Source organism: Peromyscus maniculatus, chromosome 4 (genome assembly GCF_049852395.1).
Source record: "Peromyscus maniculatus bairdii isolate BWxNUB_F1_BW_parent chromosome 4, HU_Pman_BW_mat_3.1, whole genome shotgun sequence".
NCBI classification, from domain to species: Eukaryota; Metazoa; Chordata; class Mammalia; order Rodentia; family Cricetidae; genus Peromyscus; species Peromyscus maniculatus.
The window spans coordinates 129,703,691-129,724,920 of NC_134855.1; the positions used below are offsets into that span (position 1 = coordinate 129,703,691).

The following is a 21,230-nucleotide window of genomic DNA, read 5'->3' on the forward strand; positions in this document are numbered from 1 at the left end:
CTATTGCCCTTCCTTCCATCCCATGACGACAAGCTGTTCAACCTCAGGACCTTTGCACTGGCTATTCCCCCTGTCCAGAGCATCCTCCTCACCAGTCTTCCTGGGGTTCCCTCTGCCATAATGTCTAAGCTCCAGGATCACATGTGGCCCCCAATGTGGTGGAGATCCCCAGACCCTTCCTGTCTTACGTCTTAGGGGCTTCATGGCATCCATCCCCACCAAACTCCTAAGGTTCATTTACTTGCCTATATGTTCTGTCCCGCCTTCCCCTGCTGGGCCTTGTGTCTGAGGAGGTCCTGGGTTTTCTTACATTGTCCTCATCCTGTGAGCTTGGCTGCAAAGGTACCAGGTCTTAGCCCACAGATCCTGCTGGCAGCCTGGCCGGGAGCGGGCAAAGGCAGAATGCTCAGGGAAGGCTCCGCCCACCCAGGACCCTGTCCTCTCCTCTGTGAAGCTGCCTGCCCTCAGGCAGGATTGGATGGCCTCAGCCTGCCAGCCCTGGCCCCTGGGTGCCCTTCCATGCTGCAGTGGCTCTGTGATTACCATTGTTATGGTTAGTATCCTGCCTTGTCGCCAGACCCTCTGCCTGCCTGGGCGCCGTCTGGCAGTCCAGGCGGGGGAAGGGCTCAAGAAATGTTTGGCCTGGGTGTCACAGAGCTGTCACCAGGGTTCTTCTTGCCTGCCCCCACCCCCACTGATGCCAGTGAGGAGACCCTGGGATGGGCTGACATCGTTCTGCAGACTTTCGAGGGCTCCAGGCAGAGGGTACAGGGCGACATGAGGAAGCCAAAGGTGCCCTGTGCCAAACCTGCCAGTGTCCAGCAAGACAACCCCTGGAGAAAGAATTAGCAGCCCTGACAGACCCCAGCCCAACCCCCAAACCCTGGTTCCTCAGGCTCCCCCATCTTCCGATGGGCCCCAGGAACAGGGCGTGTCTTGGTTAGGGATTTTATTACTGTGATGAAACACCATGACCAAAAGCAACTTGGGGAGGAAAGGGTTTATTTGGCTTACACTTTCATATCACCGCCCATCACAGAAGGAAGTCAGGTCAGGAACTCCAGCAGGGCAGGAACCTGGAGGCAGGAGCTGATGCAGAGGCCATGGAGGAGTGCTGCTTACTGGCTTGCTCCCCATGGCTTCTCAGCCTGTTTTTTATTTATTTTTTTTTATTTGTTTTGTTTTTGTTTTGTGTTTTTTATAGAACCCAGGACCACCAGCCCGGGATGACCCCATTCACAATGGGCTGGGCTCTTCCCCTTCAACCACGAATTAAGAAAATGCCTACAGGCTTACCTATAGTCCAATCTTGTGGAGGCGTTTTCTCAGTTGGGGGTCCCTCCTCTCAGCTGATTCTAGTTTGCATCATAGCCAGCTCAGAGAGGGAGGCCGGTGGACTGGAGCTCGGTCAGAGACCCCTCTTCAGCAAGGCAGGCAGGGATGAGTCCCAGGGAGACCTGGGTGGGGTGATGCTTCTTTAGATGTTCCCAGCCTCAGTCCTAGAACCGCAGGGTTGCTGGGCAGAGTTTAGAGAGCAAGCGCCCACAGAGCAGCTGCCCGGGGGGCCTCCAGGGCGGGCCCTTGGCGCTTCCCCTTGCCACGGTACCCGGAGTCACAAGTATAAACAGGAGCATGGCACAAAGACTGCCCACCTGCGTGAGATGGCAAAGGGAAGGTTTGAACTCAGGGCCATTTGGCCCAAGAACTCCATAGGGAGAGGGATTAGAAGGTCAGGAGAGGGGAGTATAAGGAAGGGGTGGAGCTGGGAAGGGAAGGGGGTTCAGAGAGGAGATCCTCAACCTTCCGTATCCCAAGGACTGGAAAACATAACAAACAACAAAACACCAGTGTGACTCCATGACCAAGCAAGGCCACACTGGACCTGGAGGCCGGAAGGACTCTGTGCACCCTGGCTTCTGATGCACATTATGCAGCTCAAACTCTGTTCCCAGGGAGATCCCACCCAAAGGGGAAGCCTGGCGGAGCCGAAAGCCAGAGCCTCCGTGTTCCAGGCTCTGTGGTAGGAACTGGCGGCCAGGAACAAGGTGTTAACTATCCCCGCTGACCCGGGATGGGAAGTGCGGCCCCACACCACTCCTCTGTGGGAAGACCCTCCTTGATTCTATGCTGTGGACTGTCCGCACACACTCACCTCCTCAGCAAGGGTGGCCACTCACAGTCAGGTGTGTTTGTGTCTCTGCTGGTCCCATGAGCCATTGTAAAATAGGAATCTGTCCCACAGAGAGAAGAAGCCTCTTGGTTGTGGTGGTAGTTTTTTGTTTGTTTGTTTGTTTGTTTGTTTGTTTGTTTGAGTCAGAGTCTTCTATATTCTAGGCCAGCCTTGAACTTGCTATGTAGCTGAGGATGACCCTAAATTTCTAATTCTCCTGCCTTCACTCTTGGAATCTAGGATCCCAGGCATGCACCACCATGCCCAATTTATGTGGTGGTGGGAATTGAATCCAGGACTTCACATGTGATAGGCAAGCACTCTACCAGATGAGCCACATCACTCTACCAGATGAGCCACATCCAAGCCCCCGAAGGGCTCACTTGATTCAGCATGAGAAAGAGCGGCTGGTGAAGCTAATTAGTGTCTTTCTAGGGGGTTCAGGAGGTGAATCCCTCCGGATGCTTTCTGTTGTCCCCAAGAGGAATCCTGCGTGGTATTGCAAAGTTGAGTTCAGATCTCTCTTAGCTGAGAGTGTGGCCTCAGGACCCAGCAGTTTTGTTTTGTTTTTCCTGTGTGTCCCCCACCCCCACCCCCACCCCCCACCAACCGCTGCCACCAGCCCTGCTTTCTGTCAGGGTTGCAGGATGGTGTGCAATCTAGGCTGCCTACTCATATTCAAGACGAAGCAGGGAGGCACATCTCCAGACTCACCTGCATGGTCCTCGGTCACGGAGTCCCTAGCCCATGGGAAGTCCTTGGTAAATGTTCTAATGGCCAAATGACAATAATAGCAATGCCCAGAGTGTGAATCTGGCCAGCCCTTGTTCCAAGCACTGATGGTGTTGAAAGCAGGTTTACTATCATTCCCCTATAATAATATAAGGTTGGTGAGTACAGGACTAGACCCATTTTACAGGCAAGGAAACTGAGGCTCGTGGACACCAAACCCAATGAGCTGAGAACCTGTTTTCCTGACCTTTCACTCTCTCCCTGTCACTCTTGTTTGTCAGTGTCCAGCACTGACTATAGGAGTACAGCAAATGCCAGCCTCAAATGCCAACACCCAGAATGCCATCTGAGGGCCAAGAGCTGGAAAATGCCAGTGCCTCTCAGCCCCTCGGCACTGCACGCTGCCCCCCAAGAGCTAAGCGGCAGCCTCCTGGGAGAGAAAATGGACTGTGAAGAACCAGTGAGGGCAGAGTACACAGTACAGTCCCCTGGGCAGGGGCTTGGAAGCGGGGCACGTGATAGACCTTGCAGGGACCTAAGATCAAAGTGTCACTGCCCAGCCAGAGCCCAGGACAGATTTCCAGAGAAGGTCTCCATCGTTTTGGTTTGGTTTTGGTTTTGGTTTTTCAAGACAGAGTTTCTCTGTGTAGCCCTGGCTGTCCTGGAACTTGCTCTGTAGACAAGGTTGGTCTCGAACTCATGGGGAGATTCACCTGCCTCTGCCTCCCGAGTGCTGGGCATAATCTATGAGGTTTTTTTTTTTTTTTTTTTTTTTTTTTTTTTTTTTTTTCGAGACAGGGTTTCTCTGTGTAGCTTTGCGCCTTTCCTGGAACTCACTTGGTAGCCCAGGCTGGCCTTGAACTCACAGAGATCCGCCTGGCTCTGCCTCCCGAGTGCTGGGATTAAAGGCGTGCGCCACCAACGCCCGGCCAATCTATGAGGTTTTTAACTGTATGATCCACTTTGAGTCTTGCTCTGGGATATGGAAGCCCCTGATTTTGCTACAGTCTCCTATCCCACCGGGAAGAGGAGGCTCCAGGCAGATAGAGGACAAATCGCCACAGGCATGGGTGGGGAGTGGGGAGTGGGGAGGGGGCTTCTGGTTCAGGCGGCGGCTGTAGAAGAATCTCCCCGTGGCCACCCACCACACAGGTGTCTCTCGGTGTCTGCCCCTCTCCTCTGTGTAGAGTGGACATTGCCTGGAGAGACGCTGGGCCCATGTGGTCGCACAGTCCGCAACTGAAACAGAAACAGGAGTGAATGGACATGACATACTGAGCCGGTGCCCAGGAAGCCTCACAGAGCCCCCCCCCCCCCAGGGGCGGGTCCTCCCTCCTCCCTCCTCCCTCCTCCCTCGGTAGCCATATTAGTCAGTGGATTTTAGCGCATCCCTTTCCCAGGCTACCTGAAGTGCCACTGAAGTACCACCTGAAGTGACAAAAACGGGGTCCCCCCGAGCTTTGGCACCAGAAGTCTGTCGTCACGGCGCCTCTGTTCTCCCTCTGGGACTCAGACCGTCCCTCCCTGACTCTTCCCAGCCTCTGGTGGTGGCCATGGTCCTGGCTGCCTAGAGCGTGCAGCCCCATTGCTCCATCTTGGGTGACGTCTTCATGGGCAACCCTGTCTGCTGTCCCCTTGCAAGGACACCAGGTGAAGGGTTAGGGCGGTGAAGGGGGCGGGGTGACGGCTGTTGAGCCCGAGGAATCACCGGGGTTGCATTTCCACGTCTGCACCTTCCAGAATACTTAGTCAGGCAGCAAGCTCCGAGCAGAACGGTCGAGAAGCAGCAGGAAGGTCACTTGTCATGTCTGCAGCTTGACAGTGACAGGAACCGTGGGGACTGAGTCCGCCCTGCGTGACACCCACATGCACCGCTCACTCCTCCCCAGTGACAGCTGGTGGCATGCTTGTGTTCACCCACTCACAGAGACCGAGTCTCAGCCTGTGGACTGGCTGGCCAGAACTGCTCTGGCTGTTTCCTCACAAACCCCCAGGGTGGGTGTCTTGAAGAACCAGTGTCCTCCTCTGTGGTCCACGTGGGCTCCACAGTTCAGGATATTCTATCCAGGCTGTCAGCCTAAGGCAGGGTGATAGGAACACTTACTTGGTCATATGTCTTGCCCTCTGGCAGGCTAGCTCAGCCTCACTCACAAGGTGGCCACAGGGTTCCAAGGAAGCGGCCAGGCCTCTGCATGCCTCTGTTTGAAAGTGTCCCCTGGCCAAAGTGGGTCACGGGGCCAAAGTCAGACGCTGCGGAAGAGGGCCTACCTCTTGATAGGTTGAGCCAAGGGCATGGGGGCAGGGAAGAGGAATGCTCTCCTGAGCTGCGAGGAAGTCTACCACAGAAATAACCCACTGTCCAACAATAGGGGCCACTTAGAAAACTCCCACTGGAGGCTTGGAGGCCTAGGCCACTACGAACGCAGTTATAGAAGACTGTGCTCAGGAAAATAGGCCCTTGTGTGTCATCGAGTGGGAAGAGAGAGCTAGAAAAGTGCCCAGGTCCTTTCCCAACCACCAGATTGTCTCAAAGGTAAAAGCGGACAGTACCAGCGGCAGGTGGAGCCGTGGCTCAGGGCAGTGGGAGGAAGTAGCCTGTGCAGCCGCATCCTAGCAGGACAACCCTTCACTCAGGCCCTTAGACACTGAACCCTTGCTCTGGGTCAAAAGGCTCTGGAGGGGAGCAGACACAAATTCACTAGGAAAAGCAAAAGTTCCTGAATGGAGCCAGCATCCATCTGCCGGACTGAAGGAACACAGGGAGGGTATAATTACAGGACGCAGCACCTCCCAGCAGGAGGGAAAATGACCCAAGGCTTGGGGCCAAGCCAGGATATGCGATCTAGACCGACCTGGAAACAGTGAGCTGGAAACAGCGGGCAGAAAAAGCACATCCCACAGAAGACTGCCTGTCTGCCTTCCGAAAATACAAAAGTGTCTATATCAATTGCGCGTGTCTACAGGGACCGAGCGGCTCTGTAAAGGTGCAAAAGGCATGCCTGCGTAGCCTGACTGCTTCAGTCCTTTCAAAGTTGAAGACAAATACAAAAACTCCTGATCTAAGTGAAGGGTGTGTGCCCTGCGGGGTGGCTTGTTATGACGTTTTTCCAAAAGATAAATCTGAAGTAAGTAAAATAAAATTTAAAAATGGTTTAGAGACTAGCCCTCTGCATCTGCGTGTGCATGTACGAGAGAGAAAGAGAGAGAGAGAGAGAGAGAGAGAGAGAGAGAGAGAGAGAGAGAGAGAATGTGTGTGTTTAGAAAAACATCACTGAAAACCTATGTGCATGGAGAAATGACTGAGGGAAATGACTGTGGAGCTGCCCATGGACTCTGCCCCAGCTGGGGAGCACTTTCCACCAGGGACATACTGTGCTTGTTAAATGAAAATAAACAGAATCCAGAAGGGGCTGGTGGTTCTCTGGGTCACAGGCTCCTCCAGACCTCTGCAGGGTCCCAGGTTCCAAAATAGATCTATACCCGCCCCCCTACCGCCACCCCGACCTGGCAGGCCTGGTCCCCTCATCCTGGAGGAGAGCCAGAGGCAAGCTGGGGCTGAACTCCTGGCCTGAGAAAGGACAGCCATGGCCGTGGCCCAGGCTATCCAGGGCCGAAAAGACACACGCCTTCCACTGTGGTCTTCGGGGTCTCTGGCTTGGCAGGACCAAGGTAATGCTATTGCTCAGGAGTTCAGGAGGGAGACAGAGGCCAAGAGGACCTTCCACAGAGCTCATTCGGCTGCTCGCAGAAGCAATTGTGTCTGAGGCCCATCTGCCTGGGTTGGTGCTCATCCACTGGGGAACTTGGGACCCAGCAATGCAGTCTCTAGGCCAGTTTCTCCAGCAGCGTACGTGGAAAGAATTCTACCTTCTATTCACCTTTGGTGTCACGGGGACGATTTGGGGCAGAGACGCTGGCTCTTTCCAACACCAACCCAGGTGACAGAAGGCCATCTGGAGTTCTCTGGTGCTGACACTTAAGTGGTGCTGCCTCACCCCACCCTGGGGTGGCCAACATACCACCCAGAGATGGCATGGTACCTCACATCCTGTTCCTCACTAAAGGGTGGGTCTCCTCTGCTTGACCTTAGCTACAAGGCCTGAGGGACTTGGCTGCTTTCTCTCTCACCCTCCCCGGGATCCTCTGCCTTGGAAACCAAAGGGCTGCCATGTATATGAAGCCTAAGCCACTCAAAGACCAGACTGTCTGGGCCAACAGCTACAGGTAAGGCTGCACGTAGTGAGAGAGGAAATGCTTTTTTTCCCTCTCTTTCTGGTGTGTGTGTGTGTGTGTGTGTGTGTGTGTGTGTGTCTGGAGGTACTCATGTGACATATTGTTGTCCTGGGTGAAAGATTATCAAGTACAGCATGGTGCCTGCTGCATGAAACTTGGCCCCTGGCTCCCTGACACTGACAGACCATCCTCCAGGGTTGTCACCACGCCCAGAGCTTCCTGCCAGGACTTTACCATGCCCACCAGTGCTGTGGGAGGTGCCCAAGTAATGACCGCTGGGAGGTGGGTAGCGCTGTGAGGCCAGGCCGGTGACAGCCCTCACTCACTACCCGGAGGATGAAAAGCAAGAATCTGGGGGACGTCATCTGGAAGGTGCAGGGTGACCATCAGTGGGGATCTGGATTGATGACATTGTCTTCTTATTGCTCCAGATACTAAAGGAGGCCGAATGAGCAAGTGACTCACCAGGTATGGCTCATTTCTCACCTGAGTTCTGGAGAGCAGAAAAACCAGCTGTTTTGGACCACTGGCCCTGTGTTTGGCTTTGGGTGGTGGCCTTCCTCTCCTGCACTAGATATCAGCTCCCTGTGAGACAGATGCAAGGCAAGGCCCAGGACCCCACAGGCTCACCAAGGAAGCACAAGGGCTCCCTTGGATGGCTGAGTTCCAGTGGAGATGGGCAGGTGGGACAAGGACTCTGTGCCCCCTTGGGTTTCCTGGAAGACTACCAGGGTCTCAAGAGGCCAGGCCCTGTTCCACTACTGCAGCCTTCAGCATTCAGGGCAAAGTGACTGACCCATTCAGTCCTCCAGCTACAGCAATCGGTCCAGGAATAGCTATGTGCCCTGAGCTGGGACGTTTCCAAAGCCGTCCGGAAAGAGACTTTCTGTTTCTGAGGGCCGCTGAATTGAGAGAAGATGGTGGTGGCAGTGGTGGGCACTGTCAGAGGGTGAAGCCAACAACAACAACAACAACAACAACAACAACAACAACAAAACCCTGGAGAAGAAAACACAGTCTCCACTACTGTCTAAACCCCTAGATCCAGCCATATCTTATGCTAGATCTTGGCTTCTCAGCTGTATTGCTCCCCAAATTCTCTCTTTGACAAACATTTGAGCAAAAGTCAAAGTGCCAAACAGCAGACGTGTGTTCTCCACACTCTGCCTCCATGCTGGCCAAGTGAAAATACACCTAGGAGTTGGTGAGTTCTCTATACTTGGAGGCAGGACACTCAGAACGACCAGATGGAAGCTTCCAGTCGCAACCCCTGCCCTGAAGGAGAAAGATGACACCCAGATTCCTCTTTGGGACTGCCCAATGGTGAGGATTATCCATTCAATAAATTTTTGTGCACGCTTCTGTGAACCTGACCTTTGGACAGGCACCAGGACACTAAGACAGAAAGAACGGCCGTGGGGAGGGGGGGGCACTGAGCCTGAGTCTTTATGAGGCAGGGGAGTGCTTTGATAGGGACACTTAGGCCGGGGCATTGGAGCAGTAATTAAAGGGATAGACAAGGCAGGCCTTCCAAGGAAAGTACAGGGTGGCCCTGGGGTGACCTTCAGGTACAGCTTTATACTGGAATATGAGCCTTGAGGCTTCAGGTGGCAGAGCACACAGAGAACCCAGTCAAGTGACAGACAGCCCCACAGGGGTCTGTGAGTGACCAGTCTAGACTTCCAGCCAGAGGCTCAGAGCACAGAGGTTGGGCCCACGTGTGTGGAAGAGAGCACTTGATGGGCACCTTGGAAACAGACTAGATGCCTTCCCAGCAAGAGACAGGCAGCCCTCCACGACAGTGACAGGACAGTGTTCTGGTCCACGCAGGCTGAGAAGGAGCAGAAATCTCTGACTCTCAGTTCTGGAGCTCTTTCAGGAAACCCAAAGCAAGGTGCTGGCTGGAAAGGCATCTGGGGACAACGTTCTGCACTTCAGCAACCCCAGATGTCACTCAAAATCAATACACCTCTCTCCTCAGCGACCACCACCACCACCAAGAACCAAACCCTAGGCTTGCTCTGCCCTTCTGGACCTCTTTTCCAAAGGTGTTGATCCTGTTCATGGAGCCCTGCCCTGCCCTAGCCCCCTCCCCAAGGCCTTTCCATCTGATACATAGGCTTGAATAGGTGCCAACCTACGAACCCTGGCAGCAGACAATCCTCAGACCACACAGAGGAGTGATGGCTGTGCTTTATTTAGCATGCACTGTGCATTGACTATGGGATCCCTTTTCTAACTTTAATCACTATGAGGCAATGGTGGCTATTAACCCCACGGGACAAAAGAAACAGTCCAGGTGGGGTGATGTAACTTGGCCATGGACACAAACAGACATGCAGACCATGAGAATGACATACAGGCCAGACAGGCCTGTGGGCTCAGGGTACTCAGAACTGGAACAGAGAGGTATGTGCCAAAGCCAGTGGCAAAGCAAAGCTGGCTGGATGTGGGGCCAGTGCAGAGACATTGAGGGAGAGCATGGCTCCTGGGCAAGCCCAGCTACACAGCCCAGGCTCCCACACGGAACACAAGCCAAGCTCTTTGTGCTTTCATTGAGAATTTTAAGACGTGATACAGCATTACACCCAGCTTAGTGGAAACACTTGAAATGATTTCTGAAGCTGAATGGCAAGAGGTTGTTTGGCCTTCACCTGGCTCTCTGGAGCTGTGTGCCTCTGTATCCTTCAGTGGCCTCATGGGAAACCTCAATACCTGAAGCCACTATGCTGGTGACGTCTCTGAAGAGACCTAGGGAAGGTCAGCGGCTAACACATGAGAGAGGAACTCTTCAAATAAAATCAGACCAACCATCATGACGCCGTGGGGAAGACAGGAGCAGAAGGCCTCAGGGAACACCCACACGCCTGGCCTGAGAGATGATAGCTGTTACTGTGTTTAAAGCCACCAAGCTGAATGAATGGAGGGGCAGAGTTGGTGGGCAACAGTGCTCCGAACAGAGAATGTGGCCTGTGCTTGTGTGCAAAGACCTCAGCAAAAGACTCCTGGGCACTACTCACAGGGAGTGCAGCTGATGGGTAGCCATCCCAAGGTGTCCCCTGGAGACCCAGCTCTTCTTTTGGTCTTGCCGGTGTTCTTCTGGGAAGTATGACTGCCGCCTCTTTCTGCTGAGAACTGTTAGCATAGGCCCGTGTCTACTCAACAATCCCTGTTCAGAAGTGAAGTCACGCTTCATCCATCCGCTCATTCATTAGTTCCCTCCATCATTAAAGGGGTCTCCTGTGAAGAAGGCTTTCCACTATCGTCTGGAGTCCACACCTCCACCCACAGGAGGTGTAAACACTATTCCTGTGTCGGCTTCAGACAGGCTGGGACACCAGAGGGTCTTGCCCACTCCCGGGGGGGGGGGGGGGGGCGGGGGTAAGAAGCAGAGAATGGTGGGACTGCCGGGGAGGGGGGATGGGGCGTAGAGGGGAAGGTAAGGGCTGCTGAGCCTGCCCTCTTCTCTATCCCCGCCCCCGTCCGGTGCGAGGCCTCTCAGACGTGTGTCTTTGAGCAAACAACTCAATTGCCCTGGGCCAGGTTTTGTTTTCTCTGTGGTAAAATGGGAAGGAATCCTGTGGGGCTCGTTGGGGTCAAGAAGTGTGTCATGACCATAGCTGCCCTTTAGTCTGCATTCCTGTGTGTCAGGTACGGGGCACACAGGAGGCTGGGCTCCTAGTCGGAATTCATGGGCTTCCTCTTCCATGGAGCCATCTGCAGTCAAGGAGACCAAGGCAGAGGTGGCCCGCTGAGCTCTGACCGGCAGGCAGGCATCTTGAATGCTGGCTGCTGTCCTCATCTGCAGCTGTTTTTCCTGCCAGAGCCTCACACCTGGTGCAAGGCTCAGGTCCAGTAAGCTCTTATTCATTCATTCATTCATTCATTCATTCATTCATTCATTCACTCTTCATTCATTCATTCACTCTTCATTCATTCATTCATTCATCAGGAGTTCAAAATACAAAAGAGAAGAAACACTACCATGAAGATGGGCTGCCTGCACCCTGAAGGGCAGAACCCAAAGGCAGCCCACTCAGCACAGCTACCAGCGCCCGGTGGCCATGCCCCCCCCCTGCGTCCCCCTGTGACCATGGCCCCGGGGACAAAGCCCTGCACTCTGGGGCTTTCCTTGCTGTATCCAGAGGAGGGAGAAACACAAGCAAATGGTGACACCGGGCCTCCCTAGTGCGTCCCTGAACGGCATGGCCTGACTCAATTATGTTCATGCTCTGTGAAGTCGGTACTGGTATTTTTCTTGCTCAAGAAGAAGCCAAGGCACAGAGCTGAACCGACTTGGTGACAGCCACACAGCTGGGAACCGGTAGAGCTAGATTTTGAACAGTAAACTGAAAATTCCTCCAGTCCCTGAGCCAGGACTTCTTCCATCCAGCATTCCTCAAACAAGAGCTGGGCTCTGCTCTGCGTTTGCAGTAGGAGTGTGAGATTTAGGGCCAGCCACCTCTGATTCTAGGGGTACTGGCCAGGATACTCCCCAGCCCAAGACTTACCACCCAGAACAGGAAGTCCTGGGACAGCCTACCCAGGAGACTTCTGATTCCCGGCGCCACCACGAAGCCAGAGCCACCACAGGGCAGAATGCCCCCGCCCCAGGCCCCAAGGGAGAGGAGAGGCCAGGAGCCAATTGTGCTGGGCACCCACAGGACTCCTCCAGCCTTGGAAGGCTTTCTGTCTCCAGGCTGCTTCTCCCCCCTCGCCTTGCTCCCTCCCTCCCCAGGCTGCTCTGGGGGTCACCGCCTGTGTTCCAAGCCTAACTTGGAACCAGAGGGGGAAGGTGGAGGGGCCGAAACTTGAGAACCAGGCTTTGGGGGACAGGGGTGGGGGTGGAGGAGAAGAGAAAGCTGGGGAGAGGAGATGAAGAAGGTTCAGAGGCTTCCCATTTGGGAGGGAGCCTTGCATGAGCTGTGGTCCAGCGCGTGCGTGCATGCATGCGTGCATACGTGCGTGTGTGTGTGTGTGTGTGTGTGTGTGTGTGTGTGTGTGTGTGTGTGTGTGTGTGTAAGGGTGGCCTCAAGCCTGGCCAGGGAGGACAGGCCCCACAGCACAATCAAAGCCTCGGAGGCAGAAGGAAGAGGCAGGAAGGGACAGAGAGGACAGAGGTGCCTGGGGGGTGGGAGGGTGGGAGCAGGAGGCGAGGCCTCACAGGGGAAGCCAGCAGCTGTGGCTGCCCCGAGTATAAATAGCCCAGAGGAGCTGGCCCTCAGGACTTACAACGGTAGGACTCTGCAGCCACAGTCTGTCTTCACAGGCCCCAGCTGCTCAGCACATCTGTGGCTGTGGGTGGGTACCCACCCCGGTACCTCTGACGAGATCACCTCACCACCACTTGTTCCCAGATGCTCTGCCAACCAGCCATGCTGCGAGGTGGCCTCCTCCTGCTGGCCACCGTGGCTGCAGCCCAGCAGAGAGGGCCAGCACCCAGTGGGCGCCGCCAGATTCACCGGGTCCAGCATGGCCAGTGCAGCTACACCTTTGTACTGCCAGAGCCTCATATCTGCCAGCTGGGGCCCGTGGTACCTGAGGCTTTTGGGGGCTCCAACAGCCTCCAGAGGGACTTGCCTGCCTCCAGGCTGCCCCTGGCAGACTTGCGAGCCCAGCGGGCCCAGCGTGTGAGCCAGCTGGAGAAGATACTAGAGAATAACACCCAGTGGCTGCTGAAGGTACAGCTGGGGTCGCGTGATGGGCTAGGGGGTGGCTAGGGGACTGTGCTATCACCAGGTAGAGCGTCAGCCCAGAGATGTTCATCACAGGACGGAGGGGCAGGGCTCTGTGTTGTAGCGAGCCTCTGGGATGTGGGGTCCAGAGAGGGCCGGCGATGAGGATGGTTATCAGGCCTTATAGGCAAGGCTGAGTGAGCATCATTTGGCCAGGAAGCCAGGCTTCTCACAGATGTTCATTCATTCATCTAAGAGGAATTTGCTGAATGCTGACCATGAGTCAGGACCATTCTAAGTGTCGGGCATCCCCACAGGAACAGAACAATACATTCTTATCTAATGGGCTGGGGAAAGGGTGCCAAAAAAAAGTTGTCTGCTGTGTGGGGCAGTGACACATTATGGGGGCAGAGACAGGAAGAAGGCGCAGGCTGGCTTCCCAGGTCAGATCCTGGCAGAATCTCTGAGGAAGTTAAGAGAGCAATGGGCACCCAGAGGGCATCCTAGCAGAGGTGAGGGCACAGGAGCACATAAGTTGGGGGTGGGCACAAGGCATTCATGGAGGGATGAGCAGGCCACAGAGGCCCTTGGGACTTTGGCTTCTCAGTGACTTGGCTACCACAGCGTTGTGAACAGGCTGAGACTAGTGGATTTGGTTTAAGTAGAAAGCACATGGGGTAGAATGTCCAAGTGTGAGGTCTCCATGGATACTGCAGGCTCCATACATGAGGGTCTGGAGGCCTGCAGGGTGGCTATCTGATTCTGATTTATTCTGGGGCTCCCCGATAAACTGGCAGTCAGATGGCCAAGACCAAAAGGTAAGTATACCATTGCAGTTTGGACCCAATGCCAGGGCCAGAAGGGTCTCTGGCCATCCTCTCGACACAGCTTATGCCCAGTTTATGCACTGGGTACAAGGTTGAAGAAGACAAGCTGGGCTAGGAGCCTGAGGGCAGATCCCGTCCTGTGGGTCCAGGATGTGGCCAGCCAGAGTCCCTAAGGAGGAGTCACCTACCAAGAAAAGAGAAGGAGACCTAGAGCCATGTGGGGAAGGGACTGAACCAACCCATGGAGGTTTAAAACAAGGTAGACAGCAGTCATGCCTGGCAGACAATGAGCCAAGGACGATAATGGTCATCCAGAATGCCCCTCTCACCCCGGTGGTTTCCAAACTGTTGGAGTTTTTTTAAATTCTTATTACATTTATTAACTTATTTATCTGTTTGTACATGTGTGTTGGCATGCACATGCCACATGTGTGGAGGTCAAGGGATAGCTTCCGGAAGTTTCCACCTTCCACCATTTGGGTCCCAGAGTTCAAACTTGGGTCATCAGGCATGTCAGTGAGTACCTTTATCTGCTGAGCCATCTTGCCAGTAGATAAGGGTACTTCTCAAATCATACACTCAGTTGGTAGGAAAGGTTTGCTCTCCCACAGAACATACACATTTGGTCTTTTCACACATGAGCCCATATTTATCTAACACACCCCTGGATGATCTCCCTGTAGTGAGCAGACTCTACTACATGCATTGAAACCCTGTCCCCCACATGCTTTCACACCCCCACTCCCACCACCCATGTAGCCTCCTGTCCCTGCTGCATCCCAGCTGCTGCTCCTTCCCTCCTGCCCCTCGGCACTTCTAGGCCACCCCCATCCTGTGTCCGCGTCCCCCTGGAAGGCTTTCTCAGCTTCCCACACTGACTGCTCCGGGCTACGTGGAGCCTGGTTCTGTAGGCAGCAGCTGTCCCCGAGTCCTATGACATGTCTGAGTCAAGCCTTCCCCTCTAACGCTGCCCTTCCCCTCTCCATCCACCTCTCACCAGATGTATCCCGGGCTATAATGAACAGTAGAAAATATGGGGATCGAACAGTAGAAAATATGCCTCGCGGTCCCCAGATCATCCTCAGGCTCAGAGGGGACAGGGCCCCTCAACCTCCTCACCTCCCCCACTCACGTCCCTAGGAACTTTCCCCTCTCTGTCGGTCTACTCCTCAGCATTTAATCATCCCCAAGCATCCCCCATGTCAGGAAGATGGAGGCATTGGAAGCAGCAATAGCTATAGCCCAGACTCTGCCTCCCAGGTCCCAGATCCTAGGACCACAACTCAGCTCATCTTCCTAGACTTCAGCACAGTGCTGGCAGCCAGCAACATCCTCTTGGGTCTGCCCGGAAGCACTCTTCATGTGCCCAGTCCATCCGTCACGGCCCCACCTGTACCAGCTGTTGGCTTCTCTGTGCTCACTTGCCCAGGACTTGCTATCTCTCCTTTGGGCACTGCCTTTACTTCCTGCTAGCTCTCTACCCCAAGTCCCACCCTCTTGTCCCTTGAACCCCCCAGTCCTGGTGTCTGGGAAACAGATGAGTCAGTAGAAGAATTTGCCTTGATGATCTTTGAGACGAGTCACTTGGCCCAACTCTTTCTATGGTACGGGATCCTTCTTGGGTGTCATCCGCCTAGGCTGTTAACCCAGGGAGTCCTGTGGGGCTGAGGAATGTTGAGAGAGTCCTCCAGCCTGACCTCACATTGGTAGGCCAGAAGGCACTGATTAGTCACGTGGTTGTGGTTGAACAAGCTGGTTTCCTCTCTGACATAGGTCAGGTGGCGCTGGGAACACTGTGAGACTCTCAGGCATCCTCTTTGCTGTGTCCCAGTGGTGTGAAGCTCACCAGGCGCAGCGCCGGTGGGTTGATGGGTTTGTAGGCCCTCTGCACAGTCCATACGTGAGTCACCCCAACTCTGAACTCAGTCATGGTCCCTCTTATTCACATGGGACAAAGGGCGGTGAGATATCCATTGGGGAAAGGAACAGGTTCCCAACCTGGGCCAGTCTCTGGTGGGCAGTCTTGCCATCTTCTGGGTAAGGGGCCTCGTGGGTTGAGCACTTCCTTTCGCATCCCTCAGCATTCATGTCTGATCACCCAGCACCTGTAAAGCCCGCTACACATCAGACCATGGACCTACACACACCTGGAAGTCACTTGGCTTGAATGTCACCTTCTTGGGTAGCAGCAGAGCCCAGAGGGGAGAACTCTGACCCTGAAGTTCCAACTGTACCTTCCCTTCATGACTGAGAAAAGAGGCCTTGCCTCCCCAGGCCTCACTAAGTAACAGCATTGCCCTCCTCTAGTAAAATTTAGCCAGACAATGCACAGGACATCCTCTGCTCACTGGCTTCTCGGTGAGTCCAGGTCGTTTGATCTAGGGTCCTAGGGTGTGCAAACAGACGTGAGTGTGAGTCCTGAAGGTTTAAGTCTTTCATTGTCCCCAATTGAGATGCCTCTGGCTCCTTTGAATAGACACACACACACACACACACACACACACACACACACACACACACTCACACACATTGTCCAATACACGCTCATACCCCTTGAACATGCTTCTCATCCCAGGCAGGGATGCTGTGCCTTCTGTGACAGCTGGGACTCTCTTTAGGCTCCTGTCTCTACCTGGCATGCCTCGGAGCCACCAAAACTCAAAGTCTCTTCTTTGGCCTTTTGTTAAAAGAGTTTGAAAACATTCCCTGATCACGCTTCACCACAACAGCACAGCTAAGCCTGCCCAAGTTCTCCACCTCGAGGTCCTTCCCCTGAAGCTGCAGGGGGGCCCCCTCTCTGTTGCGAGCTCCAGCACCTACCTACATGTCTTTAGCTCCCTGCCTGTTCCTTCAGTTTACCTATGGGGAAACTGAGGCAGAAGTGGGCAATGGTTCTCCCTTCAGCTGCACATGCCTTCCTTCTCCTGACTGGAAGCTGGGAGCTGGAGGGCGATACTAGAGGGAGCCTGTAAGTCACCATGTCCCCATTGTGTGGCTGCTGGGATCCTGACACCCACACTCACGTTAGCCCCAGCCTCACCTCTTGCTCTTCCTCCCTGCACCTCTCCTCTGCCTTTCTTTACTCTACTCACACACACCCCCGTTACCCCCCCCCCTCCTAGCAGAAAGCTTCTGCTCTGTGGCTCATGGCCCACAGTGCCTGTCGTGGGCTGTAATCAGTGCTCATTTCTGCCCCGTGCCTCCACCTGGGTGAACTGTGTGGCCAGGAGGGATGAGGGACAGGCATGGACAGTGAATGGAAATGCTCCCTGCTGACCCGTGTGGTTAGCCACAGACCTCCCGGGTGCCCAGGGACCTTTACTTGGGACAGCAGCTATAAAGCAGGACAACAGAGGTGGCTGCTCCTCACCTGAGCCCCAGCCTGGCCACTGCCGCCAGTCCACAGATCTACCTCTCCTTACTGGAGTTCACAGATGGTATTTACTGGTCTCAGGTCTTTCAGCCATAGAGCGTCATCCTTGACCTCTCCCTGTTCCCACATCTCTCTGTCTATGAAGGAGGAACACTCAGTCCGGACCCCAGGGCTGGGCCCTAGCCTGTGTCCACTGCCTGAGAGCAGCATACTGTCCCGAGTCTCCAGGGCCACAGGGGAAGAGTAGACACCACCCACTGAACTCAGGCTCTGCGCTTCCTTACCTGTTTTGTGTTAGCGCTGCTTTATGGTTCTGGGGTCTGCCCACTGCCCCAGGCTCTGTCTCCTCTCCCCATTTTTATCTGTCTGTCTGTCTGTCTGTCTGTCTGTCTGTGTGTGTGTCTCTCCTTGTGTCTGTTTCTCTTTTTCTCTTTGTTTCTATCTCTGTATCTGTCTCTCTCTGTCTTTGTCTCTGTGTCTCTGTCTTTGTCTCTCTCTGTGTATCTCTCTCTGTGTCTCTCTGTCTCTCTCTCTGTCTTACTCTCTCCATCATCTTGTGCTTCTCTCTCCTCCTCTGTCTCTTCCTGTCTCCTTCAGATGCTCCCCCAAAGTCCCCCAAAGCCATCTCTCCTGCTCCTCTCTCTCTGGGTGTCCAATCTGGAGACCTTGGACCCAGGCCCCCAAGACTGGTGCCCACCCTCAGCCGAGCAGCTTGGCTGAGGTCCTCTGCTCTTGTCCACAGCCACAGAAGGAGGAGTCGGGCTCCACTGATGTGCAGGCTCCTGGCAGCAAATAGATGATCTGGGCCCCCTCAGCCCAGTGGCCTGGCCTACCGGCCAAGGGTCAGCAGGGCATTCAGCAGGAACCCAGTGTGGGGTCCTGGCCCCACTCGAGACCCTCCCAGGCTGACAGGAGCTCCCAGCAGCCCTGGCCTCCCCAGGCTGCCTGTAAATTCTTGGCATTTTCAGCCTTCGGTTATGCAAACAAAAAATAAATCTCAGTTGCCACAAGAAATAAATCTTGGTTGCCGAATGAAATAGCTTGGGGTTGATTTCCTAACCTCTCCGCTGGCTTTCTGGGCAGTCGACGCGGGGGATGGGGTGGAGCAAATGGCCCCTGCCTCTCAGAGGAACAGGATGATTCTTCCAAGAAGGGCTTAAAAACTGCTGCTCCAGAAGTCCTGGCCTGGGGATGAGCAATTGGCTGATATTCAACTGGAGGCAAGAACAGCGGTGGCCTAAGGCACGTCCTGCCCCAGAGGGACAGGTTTATTTGTTCGTGTGGCTTGGCCAGTCAGCCTGTGGGCCAGGGCCACGTGTGTCTAGCTCCCTCTCTTCCAATGCCTAGAGTGCTCAGGCTAGGATGTATATCCTCCTCATCTCCCGAGAGCAGGAAATGTAAGCCCCAGACGTGCCCATGAGCTGTACTTCCTCTGAGACATTCGGTCACCTCAACCTCAGCCACGTTCAGTTATTTCAGCCTCGGAGTGGCCCTGGAATATACCTGTGTTGGCCTTAAGGGCTACCCAGGGCCCGGAGCAGCTGAAGTTGTGATGAGGAGCGTGTCCTAAGGGTGCATTGGCTGGCTGTGGGACCCTGGGGGAAATCACCTATATTTGGCTTCTCTAGGAAGTGGAAATCATCTCACTCCCTGCCTCCCAGCATAACCAAAAGATAAGGACAGGAGAAATTAAGGTTGACATTTCCTGGGCACTTTCTGTGTACCACACAGTTGCGCTGGGTACTTGGTATAGATTTTAGCATTTCATTCTCACAGTGGCCCTAGGAGATGAGATTGTCAATGACGAAGAAACTGAGGCACCAGGCGATGGGATGGCCCATCCAAGATCACATGGCAGGAAACATAAGATCAGATGAGAGCCATGCTTTAAGCCAAGGCCAATTTCTCATAGATGTGAAGGCTTGAAATCCAGGGAGTCAGACCTATGCCTGGGGGTCCCAACTGTAACACTCCATCCTTGCCTCGGCCACAGGATGGCTTGTGACTGACTTCCAGCTGCATGCTTGCCTCCTGTCTTGGCAATAGCTTGGCCTCTCTGGTTCTGTTTTCTGTCACAGGAGGGGGCACTGAAGTGTCGAGATCAAAAAGATTGATCCACAGGCAGGGCATGTCTCCCAGGAAACATCACCTTGGAGCCTGGAGAAGGCAGGGAATTGACATTGGAGTCAGGTACCCAGGTCAGCTCAGGTCTCTCCACTTACACAGAACCCTTTAAAAAAAAAAAAAAAAAAAAAAAAAAACTCCCTGAGCCTCAATTTGCTCATCTGCGAAGTGGGGATTATAATAAATTTGTCCAGTAAAGACAAAGTAAAGTGAAACCTGAAAATATTTGGTGGGGTCTCAGGATAAAGAGATACCTAGGGACCCTTAAAGCTGGAAGTACAGCCACCTCCCTCAGGAAGTTAGGCCAGCAGAGCCTGGTGGACCCCTACTCCTGACTCCAACCCAGCCTCCACTGGGCTATAGCACACAGCAGGAAGGACCACCATGCAGGGGTGAAGGAAGATCGTTTCTGAGCAGCTGTGGGCACCTCCCTCAGAAAGCTCTACAGAGGTATGACTTGATCTCCGAGGGAGAGGATGGGGAGGGGGGCCAGCAGTGTCCGTCAGCCTGGCATAGGCTGCTCCTTGCCAGCATTCTTGTCCATTTGCTCAGCTTGATAAACTCATAAAGCCTCCCTGGTCCTCCTCCTCGGCTCCAGCTTGGTTTCCTTGCATTCCTTTGGGCACTTTCAATGTTTGTTGAAATGGTCCAAGTGCACAAAAAGACAGGGAGAGAAAGCATCCGGCTAAAAAGACAAAGCCTCACCAAGGCCATCATGCTCCTGCCTCTGCCTCCTCCTTCCAGCATAAGAAGCTATTCTGAATCGGAAGAGGGGATGGGATGTATACCCTCTTCCTGTCTCCTCCAAGCAGGAAAGGCAAGCAGTTGGCCCCAAAGAGCCTGTCCATGAGCTGTACATCCTCTGCCACATACAGTCACGTCAGCCTCCTCCATGGCCCTGTGCCACACACACACACACACACACACACACACACACACACACGCACACGCACACGCACATGCACACGCACACGCACACGCACACGCACCTGCGCGCTCTCTTCTCCAGTGTGCCATCTTCAGGGTCTGCCTCAGCTGCTGATGACTCAGGCCAGGCCTGCAGAAACAGTTCTGCCAGTCTAGTAAAAGCCTCGTTCACTGGCTTTGGAGAGTTTGACTCCCAGCTTCAGTTTACTCGTTTGCCAAGTAGGGCCGGTCACACTTTCCCTCTGGGATGCAGGGGACCAGGGTAGCTAAGAGCCTTGCAGGAGCTGAGCTGGCAGGAAGGAGGGTGCTGGAAGCAAGGTGATGTCACTACAGGTGACGTCACTACAGGTGACGTCACAAGCAGGGCTAGCGGAGGCCAGAGACTCCCGTCTGAGCATTTTTAAAAGCCCTCTCTCTACTCAGAGATTCTCTCTACTCAGCTCAGATTCTTGACTTTGTTGCACGAAAGGATTCAGGATGAGCCCATCTGAAGCACAGCTGGATTTTTACTTAAAAAGAGACTTTGAGCATGAGGTCAGCAGAAAGAGAGACCCTGTAGGGAAGGAGATGGCGCGCTCAAATGTGGATGCTTAAAGTCTCGAGCAAGTGCCTCAGCAGAAGCCATGTTTTCGATTTTGATGGTTCTAGGGTGACATCTCAAAAGGTCTCTAAGAAACTTTCTTTCCCTTCTTTTTAAATAAGTGGGGTTACAGGGTAGTTCTTGGGGTTCTTTGGATGGGAAACAATCTAACAAAACCATGGGTCACAGGAGTTGAAAGGGGCTTAAGACATTCCTTTGACTGTAAACGGCATTTCTTGTGAGATTCCTAGCAAATTGCAGGTTTACAGTGGGGGAGGAGAAAGGTCTCATGTGCTTAGACCTTCAGTGTGACTCACCGCTATTTTGACTTTCTTATTTGAAAACATCTTGATATCGAGACAATACTGTCTGTGTGTTGGCAACCAGCGTTCACTGTGCTAGAGCTGTCGGCTCTCGGGGGAGGCGGGAAGCTCAAGCTTTGTCCAGACCCCAGAGTGAAGTGTCCCTTTCCCTCTGCACCACCCAGCAGCTCTGGCCCACGGGGTCTTGCAGCGCATGGCCTGGCAGAGCATTCCTGTAACTCAGCCATTCCCCTCGGGAAAGAAGTACTGAGTAAGCGGAGAGCAGG

The 21,230-nt window shown here is 54.1% G+C and overlaps 1 protein-coding gene across 1 annotated transcript in view; it reads left to right on the top strand.

The window, feature by feature from the left end:
• The first annotated feature begins 12,349 nt into the window (after window positions 1-12,349).
• Angpt4 (angiopoietin 4) overlaps window positions 12,350-21,230 on the top strand; it is a 37,065-nt gene continuing 28,184 nt past the window's right edge. The window contains exon 1 of the mRNA XM_006985512.3: window positions 12,350-12,816. Within this exon, the coding sequence (XP_006985574.1) occupies window positions 12,493-12,816 (324 nt within the window). The 5' untranslated portion in view covers window positions 12,350-12,492. The remainder of the gene's footprint in view (window positions 12,817-21,230) is intronic.